Raw genomic sequence first — 13,526 nt, 5'->3', positions numbered from 1 at the left:
AGGTCACTTTTGTGGGTCTCATGAATTCCCATGGGCTGGAAAATAATAAAGTGCTTCCTCACTTTTCTTACATTAACTGGGGAAGCCCTCAACTGTAAATGAAAATAAGAAAAAAACGCAGATGCTCAAAATCTGAAATTAAATCAGAAGCGATCCAGCATCTGCAGTTTTCTTGTTTTCATTTTTTCAGCATTTTCTGTTTTATGTTTTGACTTTGATCATTTTTAAACTTCAAATATTGGCAATGTTTTCAGGAGATTATTTTTGCTTTGGAAGGCAGAAAGAACAAGGGCCAATGCGTTGCCAGCTTGCCCAGAAGAGCCAAGTTAACCAGAAGATTGAAAGGGGTCAGGTAATAGTGGAGTTCATTTGTACTGAACCCAATTGCATTTTCCCAGTTCTACAGCCCATTTATGGACATTATGAAGATAAATACTGAGAGTATCACTGAGGCACTGTATTGGAAGGCTTACCCCCACATTTAACATTGCCACCACAAGTTGTAAAACTTGCAAGGTTTGTGGGAAAAAAAATACTCCAAATATCAGAAGGCAATGCTTAAATAATTGAACCATACAACGTTACTTGTTTCTTCTTGACTTTATCCAATTTTGGTCGTTTTTTTAGTCAATTTTGGTCAATTTTCTTCTTATTCACATAAGACCTGCAGCCACTCTCTACCTTGTTTGAGTGGCCATTTGTCATGTGCTGCCCTTGATCGGGTATGCTTGTGTGCTGTTCAACCAAGGGAATAGGTGGTCAATTTGCTGTTTAGCTTCTACCCAACTGCTGGGAACTACATGATAATGAGCAAGATTGCCTTACCCCTTCAATTCTATATTTTTCCATCTCCCTACTCAGTTCCTCTCTGCACCAATGGCCAGTACAAGGGGAATCATGCTACATCAAGCAGTGCTCAGCAGTGCAGCAAAACTCTGTCACAATGTATTATGATGCTGCTTTGTTATGGTACAGTCTTCAGGAAGATGTATTCTATATGCTATCATTAGCTATGCATTTAAAATAAGATCTATTAATACCTCATTAAATTCTGGATTAAGGGTTTTCTTTTTGACAGCTGTCTTATGCTTTGATTTCTTGTCAGCGTCTGGCTTCAAATATCTGAAAGAAACACATTTTGAAAAATTAAGTGGCAGGTGAAATCTTGACAAGTGCCATGGTATTTCTTCAAAGAACAAGGAAATTCAATCATTGTTGGACAACATTCATCCCTCAACTGTTACCACCAAAAGCAGACTGATTTGCTGTTCTCTTTTCTAATTCACATTCTGTCTCTCTTCCTCTTTCTGATTTTCATTTAATTTTTCCCATTTTCCTGGTTTGAAAGGCTAAATTTTCACGTTGGAGAGACTAGTACCAGAACTCACTTGCCAAAAAAACAGATCTCACAGTGTCACATTTTTGTGTGTTGTGTCATTTAATCTTAATGGAAAATCATTTGCAAAGGGAATCTATGGACTAACTGGAAACTCTGTGAAATCCATGATTTTCCTTCCAGGTCTTCCATGCATATGATGCACTAATGCACAGAGAACATGCTCAGTAGTATTGAATGGCATATAACACCTGCCAGGACAGCACTTCTGGGATTTTGGAAGACATATATTTAGCTCACAGATGGTGCAGACTTTCACACTTGTAATATTTGCTTTGCTGCCTCTGAAAGGAACCTGGCTGATCAGGTCAGGGACCATGAATTCTTTTGCTGGGAATATCCCTCGCATAGATCTTTCATAATATATTCATCTGTCTCGGTGGTGTTCTATCCTCACCCCACTACTCCCCCAACCCTCCCAGCTCTCAATCTTCACTGGACCTCTTCACCAGACTTCATTACATTGTCTGACAACAGTCCCCCCACCCCCCACCTGTCCCCTCCAACCAGTGAACTGAGGACTGAAACCATCCCTGCAACTACACAGCCTGAACCTTCACCTGACCACTTCATTGACTTCCTGGCCAGACCATCTCCCTCAGGCACCTCACCGTCCCCTCACCACCATCCACCCAGATAGCTGGGGCTGCTGATCTGGAGAATGTATACGTCTTCAATAAATGGTATCTCAGTGGACCAGCTAGTATTATATATGCTGCTTTTGAGCATCTTCATTTAACTGTTTCTGACACAATCAAGGTTCATCATCCACCTTGCTGTCTCACTTCTCATTCTTCTGCTCTTTCCTTCCTCTATCCCTTCTATCACCCTTTTTTTCTCATTCCCTTCTGCTGGTGAATCAGCAAGTCAGAGCAGGCCAGAGACTATTGGGACCACTTCCCAAAAAGACAGGGTTTGGGTCAGAAGAAGGCAGGATCTAAAAATATATCACACATTCATGGTTCATGCCGAAGGGAACATCTGGCTCTGGCAGAGCAACAGGTAATCCTGACCCCAGGAGCATTATTCAGTTTGGATTGATTTCTAATGAAGGAGAACTCACCAAGCATATTGTAAGTTCATACTTCAAAGCTGCAATTTCACCAAAAGAAAGGTGAAGATCACTATTGGTCCAAATTCCGTGAAAATAAGCAAAAGAAAAACATGCTTTTCACAAATATTGACAACACCTAAAAAAAGATTAAAGCCTTAGTCCAATCATAGGCCAAGCAGCTGATTTCCGGAGATAAGTTGGGAGTGAACGCCCTTGCAGCATTTGTGACACCAATAAGCCCTCGTAAAACTGATGCCATTGGGGCTTAAGGGGCAACTTTCCACAGTCTGCTGGCTGGAGTTATATCTAGCACAGAAGAAGATGGCGATGGTTGCTGGAGGTAAATCTCAGCCCCAGAACATCACTGCATGAGTTCTTAATGGGTCTATCACAGGCCCAGCTATCCTTAGCTTCTCCATCAATGACCTTTCTTCCATTATATTAGAATTGGGGATGCCTGTGCACGTCTGTGCATTGTTCAGTTCTATTTCGAACTCATCAGAAAATGAAGCAAGTGTGTTTACATACATCAAGACTGCACTCAGACATGGGTTGAGAAGAGGCAAGTAACATTCATGCCACACAAGTGACAGGCAATGACCATTTCCAAAAAGAGAGTCTAACCACTTACCCTTTATATTCAGTCACATTATCATCAGTGAGTCCCCCACAATCAACATCATGATGTTGATTGGTTACCATTATTTATAAAATTAAATAGAGCAGCTGCATAGATACCATGCAGCTGAGAACAGCTCAGAGGCTGGATACACTGTGACAAGTAACTCACCTCTGCCATCTACAAGACACAAGTCAGAAGTGCAATGAAATACTGCCTGGATGAGTATACTTACACCGGCAATCAAGACGCTTGCTTGGACCAAATCCACCATCCCAAACATTCACAAACATCTGCCATCAGTGCAATGTGGCTGCAACGTATGCCACTTACAAAATGCAGTGTAGTTAGTCACCTAGGCTAGTCCAACAACAACTCTCAAACCAGTGACGTCAACCACCAGGTGGGACTAGGGCAGAGGACATGTGTGAGCACTACCATTTCTAGATTCCCTCCCAAATCACACAATATCCTTGAATTTTATCACCGTTCCTTCATCATTGCTAGGTAGGGAATCCTGGAACTTCCTACCCAACAACACCACCTTCTCAAGAGCAATAGCAATGGGCAGTAACTGCTGGCATTGCCAGTGTCACCCTCATCTTGTTAAAAACTAAAATAGAATACCATGTACAACCATCTTTTCAAAATATGGTTGGTGAGAACACCATTTCATTGGAGGTAACAACAAAAATTTGCAGGCAATCACAACGATCCTTTAGAGTTAATGTGAAAATTCTATAATCCAGCATTATTGGAGAAAATGTCTGAACATCGAGAGGGATGAGCCAATTTAACAAACCCATATCCAAACAAAGTGGGAGGCCTTGAAAAAATTCTTCACTTGAAATAACACAAAAGATAAAGCATGGACATTACCAGAAGTAGCAGCAAAGGTCATGGAGTGATTGCAAGAGAAAATAGCTGTTAATGATTCACGCAGAAAACACTGCTGGCAGAATGTAAAGTTAGCAAGGGCATGGCAAATATTATATGAATTACATTTTATACATCATTTTGGGAAAGGGATCATGCTGCAGCAGAAATTTCAATGGGTTAAATCAATCTGTCTCAATCCCCACTACTCTTAATTTCTAAAGTCAAAACTGTCACCTTCCTGTGCCTATGAGAGGAGTTCAAGCTGAATTTAACATCAGAAAGCAGGAGTGTATTCCAAAGAATACATCTGGCTTGACTGGAAGCAGAGCGAGCAAGTGGCAGTGGTCTGTCAGACGCTACCTGAAAGCTATGATTGAATTGCTGAGAAGAAACTTATAAGTAGACACAATTGTTTACATTGGTGAAGGAAGAAATTTAGCATCTACCATAAATATGGATACTACAATTTGCATCACATGTCAACATGTCTATGCACTCTGATTACACACAAATATAGAATCCTGCATGTACAGCACAATATAAATGTGTACCTGCGTCCCCAGAACATATTACTCTCGCAATCACCGTGCTTGAGAACCAAATGGAGAATGGGCCACATTCAATGAGCACCAGTAACCTATCCAAAACATAGTGATCACCTTCATTTATGTAGCACTTCTAAAAAAGTGAAGGATTCCAAGGCACTTTCGCAACACCACTATCAAACAAATGTCGAAGCTTTAAGGAGATATTAAAGGGGAGATAACTAAAAGCATGGTCAAATAAATAGATATTGAGAAGTATCTTAAAGGAGGAAAGAGAGTGAGAGAGGCTTGGGAAAAGCCTGGAGCCTTGATAACTGCTGACAAGGTGATTAGGAACGATCAAGAGGTCAGAATTGGAAGTGTGTGATATGCCGATATTTGCAGGGTTGGAGGAGACCAGAGAGTTAGGTGTGGCCAGAGTAGGATACAAAAGAATGGATGAGAATCTTAAAACTGAATATTTACTTAAACAGGTAAGTCACCAAGTACAGGGAGTGGAGAGTGAACAGGTGCTGTGAGTTAAGCACACAGAGTGTAGAGTTTGGATGTGCTCAGGTTTATGGAAAATAAAATATAGGAGATCATCTGGATCAAGAAGTAATAAAGGTGAGGTTTCAGCAGTGAATAAGTTAAGGAAAGAGCAGAGTCAGATAACTTTTTGGAAGATGAAAATTGGCAGATCTAGTGATCAAGTGGGTCCAAACTCACCTCATGATCAAATATCACACTAAAGTTGCAAAAGATCTTGTTCCATTTCAGACAGTTTGCTGGGAAAAGTCAGTGGCAGAGATCAAAGACCATGTTCTTTTTCTGTATGGTTGCCAGAAAATTCTGCACACCTAGTACTAGATATCGGAGAAGCAGTTGGCATTTCAGTCAGTCAAGGGTTCAAATGAGTGGAGGTGAGGTAGACTTGCATGTCATCAGGCTACAAGTGCAACTGATATTGTAATTTCTGATGATGCCATGGAATGGCAGCATATGGATGAGAAAAGAAGGGGGCCCATAAATTGGTAAATTGGTTTATAATTGTCACATGTACCGAGGTACGGTGAAAAACTGTTTTGCATGCCACTCATACAGATCTTTTCATCACATCAGTGCATTGAGGTGTTACAAGGGGAAAGCAATAAAAAAATGCAGAATAAAGTGTTACAGTTACAGAGAAAGTGGATAGATTCTTGGGGAACAAAAGAGGTAACCATGCAGGTGCCAGAAGAGGACCCATTGCAGATGATTCTCCATCTACAACTGGATAGATAACAGTGGAACCAGGTTCCATCCAGCTGAAGGAGAGGAAATATAATCTAACAATGTGGTCGACTATACCAAAAATTACCACCCCTTAAGGAGAATAAATCAACACAGATACAAAGTGTACAGGATAAGGAAGATTAGGGTCAATCAATGAGACCTGCATTAAATTGATTTTTTACTCTCACCTTTCACTTGTTTGTTTTTATAATATCATTTTTGGAAAGGTAAAACATCTCCCAGTATTACCAAACCAGTACAAATCACTTGTGAACATTTTCTCACAAAATTCTACCACTCTGGGTTTTTTAATATATAGTAGATGTTCAATCATATAACATCAATAGTTCTGAACTTCTTGTTATTTGTGATTCAGAATTGTATGTCCCTAGGGCCATCTGTTTGAAGTTTTATATTTTATCGAATACATGGAAGCCTTGGGTAACTTCTTCAGCTTGGAGTTTGCTCTGCTAATAGAATACAGAGCCCACATGTTGCTATAGAAACCAATGCCTGCCTCTCCATAGTGATAATGTGTTTCTTCACTCTCTTTTGGAACTAGAATCTCTCAGGCAAAATAACGTCAATATTTCTTTCAAAGTAATTAAGGTAGCTGAAGTATCTTTATGTGATATGCCACAATGAAATGCTGATTTTGTTGAACATAACCCAGCCAAGACTTTGCTGCATGTAATTCAGAAGACAGGAACAGAATTTTATTATGGCACAATATGCAGACAGGATTTATAACCTAACTACTCTAAATTGAGAAACCAGCAACCTACAAATGGTTGGCCATGGAAAAGTAATCTCAGTTTCGATCCTAAAGAATAATGAGTGTATGAATACTTCTGGAATAAATGCCCTCCTCACATCTATTTAAGGATGCATCTTAATTATGAATTGCTTTGTTTTTAGATTTACTGTCACCTCCTTTCCCCACCTCTTTTACTGTCAGAAGACTACCAAATGTAAATTTCAAAGAACAGTCCACTAGATTAACTCAGCAAATGCCTCACAGTGAAAGCAGTCCTCACTGTTTTATTGCTTCTAATGCCTGGTAAGCAGTGATAAATGCCCACTCTTACCTAGCGTTCAGCTCACCTTATCAAACTGGGATTCAGCTGTGTTTGAGAGCAAACATCAAAGAGACAAATACTGATATCAGGCAAAATGGTTTTCATTGACACAACCTGTACATTTGAAGATAGGCTCTGGAGCTTACTCTGCCTCCATTTGACATAACTGTTAGAATTTAGTCAACTCCTACACTCCATGTAACATGCTGACAATGCATGTTCAAATAGCATCTTTTTGGGTGACTTCAACTGCCACGATATTGTGCACCATTAGATAAAGAGCATGATGTAAATGGTGATAATGTAGCTCTGTTTTCTCATCAGAGCACCCTACACCATGCTGCACGGTACAAATACCATATTAAATAGATAGATTCAGAATATATTTAACCACTCAAAACTAGGTGTTCCTGAGGCACTGTGGAAAATGGGCAACAGCAGAATTGTATTCCACCATAATCTATAACCTCATCACACATCCTTCATTCTATCATTAGGCCAAGAGATATGACTGTACAACAGTATGTTAAGAGCAACAAATGAAGCACCAACCAGTGGGGTGGGGGAGGGGAGGGGAGGAGCTATGACTTAATAATATAAATATTCTTAAGACAACTTAGCTGCTCCCACAGCCAACAGGTCTGATCAAAACTTTGCAGTTCTATCACATCCCATTACAAATGATGATGGATAGTTAAACGGTTAATGGAAGGAAGAGGCTTTACATCCCGAGCCTGTCCTGAAGCCAGCCTCCAGAAAACCCTGCATGTCTTTTGACAGCTCACCGCCATCAAAGGCCTTTGAACTATTGCCCGTTCAAATATACTTCATTAATCAAAAGAATATTCCCTTTGTAAAAAAAAGCAAATAAATTTATTTAAAAGTTTGTTAAAGTACTAGAAATTAGAATATAGAAATGGATCTAAAATCTAGAAATGGATAGGGAAAAGTTTAGAGGGATATGGGCCAAACACAGGCAAATGGGACTGGCTCAGTTAGGTAACTTGGTTGGCACGAATGAATTGGGCCAAAGGGCCTGTTTCTGTGCTGTGTAGCTCTATGATTCTAAATTAATTGAAAACAATTAGAGAAAGTGACTGTTTTTGCTCAGTGACCGTGGTCCTATTCAAATGAATGTGGTCACAATTCTCAAGCCAGCTGGCCCTGGAGTGAAGCTGAGGGAGTCAGTGGTACTTTCAGTGGCAGAGTAAGAGACCAGATACACTTGCATCTGTCCTCCAGTCTGTCTCTGACTTACATGCTTCAACACATGCATGCATGTTGCAGACGAGCTGAAGAGTGAGTGGCAGATAACCAGCAGTTCTCTACAGAACTGCCAGGTAAAGGCAAGTATGACCTAGCCCACCATGTCAAGGCATTATTGTTATTAAATGCCTATGCTCAAATGTACAGGCTGAAATAATTCAATACATATCTTATATCAGCAGTTGAACATTATGCAATTCTTTTTTGAAATATTTATCTCTTTAATACAGATATTATTAAAAGAAAGAACAGCTGGCGGTTAGAAATGGTCAGAGACATAAAACTACAATGAAGAATATTTATTTGTGGTGAACTATTCTGGCAGAATTTCAGTGACTGGCTTTCTGTAACAACTCCAGCTCTGCTGGTTGTCACAAATGTATATTAGCACAAGTGCCCACTAAGCTGCCTTTTTATCCCCTGCAAACATAATTCTGATCCAAATGCCACTTCTGTTTCCAGTGAGCCAACTGAGAGGAACTTTTTGCAGGACATTATTAGGACTGGATATGAGTGAGCAGCTGGTTAAATGCGACTCAAACTACACCATTACAAAGCAGCTAAAATAATAAGAGCTAATTCACAATGTTCATAAGCGATGAATCAGGATGATGAATGTTACATTATGTCCTACATCCAAGTAGGTATTGTTTTCCTGCTGACATTTGAATTACCTCACAGCAAAATAACACTTGACGTCATCTACTGATCACATTTGTGTGAGGAGGAACAGATTAGGAGCTAATAATTGCAGCAAAGGTCAACAAATATGAGGCTCAGTATGTAAATGAAAGAGCCACAACAGAAATGTAATATGCACTAGGATTTTTCTTGTCTAATGCACAATTTTCCTTTACTTCACAACTTAGCCTTGAGTCATGATCACACATCAATGAACTCAGCTGATGTTAGAATGTGTTGCAGCTCAGTTGGGGAATTCAGAAGACAATTCATGAGAGCAACCTTTACTGCAATAACATTTTGCTCATTCATGTTGTAGAATATGACTCATTAGAGTTTGCAATTACAAGGAATACTGTTTAGAACATAACATTAAAATGCACAGTACTTCTTCTATTTTTAAGTGACTTACGCCTCAAAGTATCATTATTTCAACCTGATTTTTATTCACCATGGCACATTTTTCAGGATAGTGAAAGAATCAGAGGTTCTGGAGAGTTTAGAAAATTACTTATGTCTTCTCTGAGTTTTCTGATGTTCTAAACCTCAAGGTAAAGAAAAAGTTGCAAAATAATCAAGTGGGACAACTTGAGAATTTAACACAAAAGCCAATGATCATTAGGTGTAATCCTCACTGCATTCATTTCATGTGCCCAGTTGTCAGATTGTGTACAGCAGGTAACAGAAGTGAAATATCAGGCTACAGTTCAGTTAACACACCAAAATTATTATGTAAAGGCAATGGTACAAACATCTCAACATATTCAGATGTTCACATTAAAATTCATACTTTTGTCCTATGGAGGTTTGCAGCTTCGGCTGGATATACGTCTCTGTTGACGATTGGCATGTGGCAAACCTCCTGGGTTTCCCTGAAGCAAATCTGTCAGGTCTAAGTGAGGTCATCTTTTAAACCAAATGACACTTTGCCACATACATCTACTGATATATCTAAATGCTATGTAAAAATGCTTGTGTCTATCGTAAACATTGTTGTGCACATTCGCTTATGGTTTTGTAGTAACTTTGTTACTGCACTTTTTTGATTGGCACAATGTAGCAATTCAGAACAAAAGAACTGGAGAGCAAGTTAATCAAGTGAAAACTACCAATGAGAAGGATCTAAGGAGTTATGGAAACAACGAATGCTGAATGAAGATCCACCAATGAACCCACTCAAAACACTTGGATCCAAATCTTTCCAGTGGGATTATTTAAACATTTTCTCCACCCTTCAGTTGAGAACAGTTTTGGCATCTGGATCTGACATCAGCACAGCGAGAACAATGGGACATCCAGATCCTCAGGAAGTGATGACCCTTAATCAGATTTAATACTGACAGAAAAACAACAGAATATCAATTGAAGAGAGTGAATTAGAGTCAAATCAGGTATGAAAAGAGAATTAAGGAGAGGGAAAGATTGGCTACTGAGGAGTAAAAAAAAAATCAGAAGGCAAAAAGTAATCAATCTTCAAAAACAATTTAACACCAGATGGAATTAAATTCCACAGATTAACATCAAAATATCCGTGAACTTCCGGTACACTGTACCATTACAATCAGCCTGAGATATTTAATCACAAACAATAATTTAACTTTCCCAGAAGTACACTCCTACATTTTCATTCACCTGAACAAGACCTGCAATAGGTCACTCGAAGAACTATGGTTTCCTCACTGACCTGCAAATTACCTTTGTCAAGTATAAATCAAATTCCCTTCTGAAAATTACTGTTGAAATTCACAACACTTTCCAAATAATAACAAGTTGTCAGATAAAAATATTCCTTCCTGTCTTACTTTGGTTCTTTTGAAAATTATTTTAAAATGATCCTGATCATGGTAGTGTAGCGGTTAGCCTAGCACTATTACAGTGCCAGCGACCCAGGTTCGATTCCAGCCACTGTCTATAAGGAGTTTGTACGTTTTCCCTGTGTCTGTGTGGGTTTCCTCCGGGTGCTGTGGTTTCCTCCCACATTCCAAAGACGTACAGGTTAAGAAATTGTGGGCATGCTATGTCGGCGCTGGAAGCGTAGCGACACTTGCAGGCTGCCCCCAGAACACTTAATGCAAAAGGTGTATTTCACTGTGTGTTTTGATGTACATGTGACTGATAAAGATATCTTATCCCCCAATTTCTTTCCATTGAATTGGATGCTTGAAGGTAGACCCTAGATACTTCTGAGGCAGGACAGAATGAATGATTTACTCAGGTTTTGAGTAACATGGGCTGTTAATGTTAAGTGTGGCTGTTTGTTAGCTCCAGGAAACGTTGGTAACTATTTTTAGTGGATTTAAGAAGTTATAGTTATTTAAATCACTGAGTCATCTGGCAATACAACAGCTCCTGCTATGGTAAGTAATGCAATGGGGTAAGAAACCCTAAGGTAGATGATGACTTTGTGCAATAATATTAAATGGCTGGTAGTGAGTTAGTATCCTGGATTACATCCTACTTATTGTGAAATGAGATCTTGACACAATTTCCCATTAAAGCCAAATTTACTGCTTGTTTTTAGAGAAGTATTTTGTTAAAGGAAAATTAAAGTGTGTAATAGTTTCAAAATGCTTAGAAGTACAGTAAATATATATCCAGAGAAGCAGATGTTTGTTTACGAGACAGCTCATTATTTACATGATGAGTCTCTGAGCTCTTAGTGCATACTGAATGTCTGTGAAACTGTTACATCAAAGAAGCAGATGCACCACATGAATCTACTGTCCAATAGGAATGTAGAAAGCAGCATATTCCAAAGTTAAGGATACATTACAGCATGCAAATGAATAACAGGCAGAAGAATAGGTTGCTTGGGTCCTTAAACATGCTCCACCATTTATTAAGATCATGGCTGATCTGATTTTTAACCCCAACTCCACCTATCCTGCTAACCTTTCACCCTTTTGCTTATCAAGAATCTGATGACTTCTTCCTTAAGAATATTCAAAGCCTCTGCTTTCATCACCTTTTAAGGAAGAGCATTTCAAAGATTCACACAACTCTGAGTGAAAATGTTTTACCCCATCCATGTTTTGAATGGTGGACCCCTTATTTTTAAACAGTTACCCTTAGTTTTTGATTCTCTTGAAAGAGAAAGCATCCTTTCCACATTCATCTTGTCAGGACCTCTCAGGATCTTGCATGTTTCAATCAAGTCCCCTAACAATCTTCTGAAATCCAACTGATACAGGCCTAACCTGTCCAACCTTTCCTCATTAGACAACCTACCCTTTCCAGTTTTCACTCTAGTTAACCATCTCTGGCCTGCCTCCAAAACCTTCCTTAAATGAGGAGACCAGTACAAAGTACTCCAGACGTGTTCAGTCACATCAATGCCACATATAAATGAAGCATTACCTCCCCTAATTTTTGTACTGAACTCCCCAGCAATAAACAATGACATTTCATTTACATTCCTAATTACTTGCAGTACCTGCATGCTAGCCTTCTGTGAATCATGCATCAGGACTACAAGATCCCCCTGTATTTCACAGCTCTATAATCTCTCACCATTTAGATAAAATACTTTTTAATTTTTCTTTCCGAAATGGACAAAAATCACATTTTCTTACATTATACTCCATTTGCCAAAAACTTGCCCATTCAACTATAATCCAGTTATAGTCTCCTTAGGTCATCTTCCCAGCTTTCCTTCTATCTTTGTGTCCTCGGCAAATTTAGCAACTGTATCTTCAGAACCTTCATTGAAGACACTTATTATAAAATGTTGAGCCACAGCATAGAGCACTGTGATACACCACTTTCTTTGTGTTTGTCTCTCAAGGTGTTTGATAGAAAGGCTTCCAATGCAAATTGCTGTGTCAGATCTGAGGATGTGATACACTGCAGTTTAATGAAGATGACGGAGATTCTTTAGAAATATAGAATGGTCCAGTAGTTAGAATAATGAATGGAAAGAATGCTCTACTCTCCTAGGAATGCTACCAAGTCTATTTAGACATCAAGGTAAAGGGTGCTGTGGTTCAGCAAAGATGGTGATTACAATATGGGAGCTAAAGCCATAAAACAATTCCCACAGGCTTCTGCATTCTTCTGTTCATTCCCAAACCTTTTGCCTCCCTTCATTCTGTTTATATAAAAAGAGAAGCAGCACACAATTAATTAGTCAGCATCTGTATAGAATAAAGAGAGATGACGTGATTTGCTTTGCTGTGATGTGATGTGATGCGGTGGAGACTCACCCTTCAACAGATCCTACCTGCACCTTCCATTCGCTCCATGGCGACACCCTTCATCTTCCTCGGTTCCCACTGGCACTCTCTTTCTCTCTCTTTACTATTGTCACATCACCCTCTTATCTTCTGTAAATCCAAGGAATCAAATGTTCTTCGGGTAGAACTTCCATTTAAAGCTAATCTTTAACTTCCTATGGTAGGATTTTATCCTCAGGTCAGCACGTACCAGATCAAGGAACTGGTACAGCATGCATAGTCATGCCTCTGAAGTTAACACAAGAATATCTGCCCTCAAATCTCTCTAAAAATGAGCAGCAATACAAATAATAATTGCGTTATTGAACTAAGAAGGAACTCTCAGCAAACACATTAAAAATTCGAGCCACAGGATCATCTGAAGATGGTGGTTATGAACAAGTAATTAAAGCTAAACCAAGAACATCTTTTTCTTACACATTAACATCAAAATAATTTTGAGAATGGTTTTCCATCTGAATATGGGAATTCTTAATCTGACTTTTATCTTTTAACTAAGTAATGATACAACAGCAGTCCAG

General features: G+C 39.1%; 1 protein-coding gene across 1 annotated transcript in view; it reads right to left on the bottom strand.

Annotated features, from left to right (window-relative positions):
- The window catches only part of LOC127581201 (double C2-like domain-containing protein beta), a 191,341-nt gene that overhangs the window by 7,427 nt on the left and 170,388 nt on the right, over positions 1-13,526 (bottom strand). Inside the window, exon 7 of the mRNA XM_052035315.1 lies at positions 1,041-1,122. Within this exon, the coding sequence (XP_051891275.1) occupies positions 1,041-1,122 (82 nt within the window). The remainder of the gene's footprint in view (positions 1-1,040; positions 1,123-13,526) is intronic.

The sequence above is a fragment of the Pristis pectinata genome, chromosome 21, assembly GCF_009764475.1.
Source record: "Pristis pectinata isolate sPriPec2 chromosome 21, sPriPec2.1.pri, whole genome shotgun sequence".
NCBI lineage: Eukaryota > Metazoa > Chordata > Chondrichthyes > Rhinopristiformes > Pristidae > Pristis > Pristis pectinata.
Note: the sequence above shows the minus strand (reverse complement) of the source record. Positions and strands in the feature narration are given on the sequence as shown.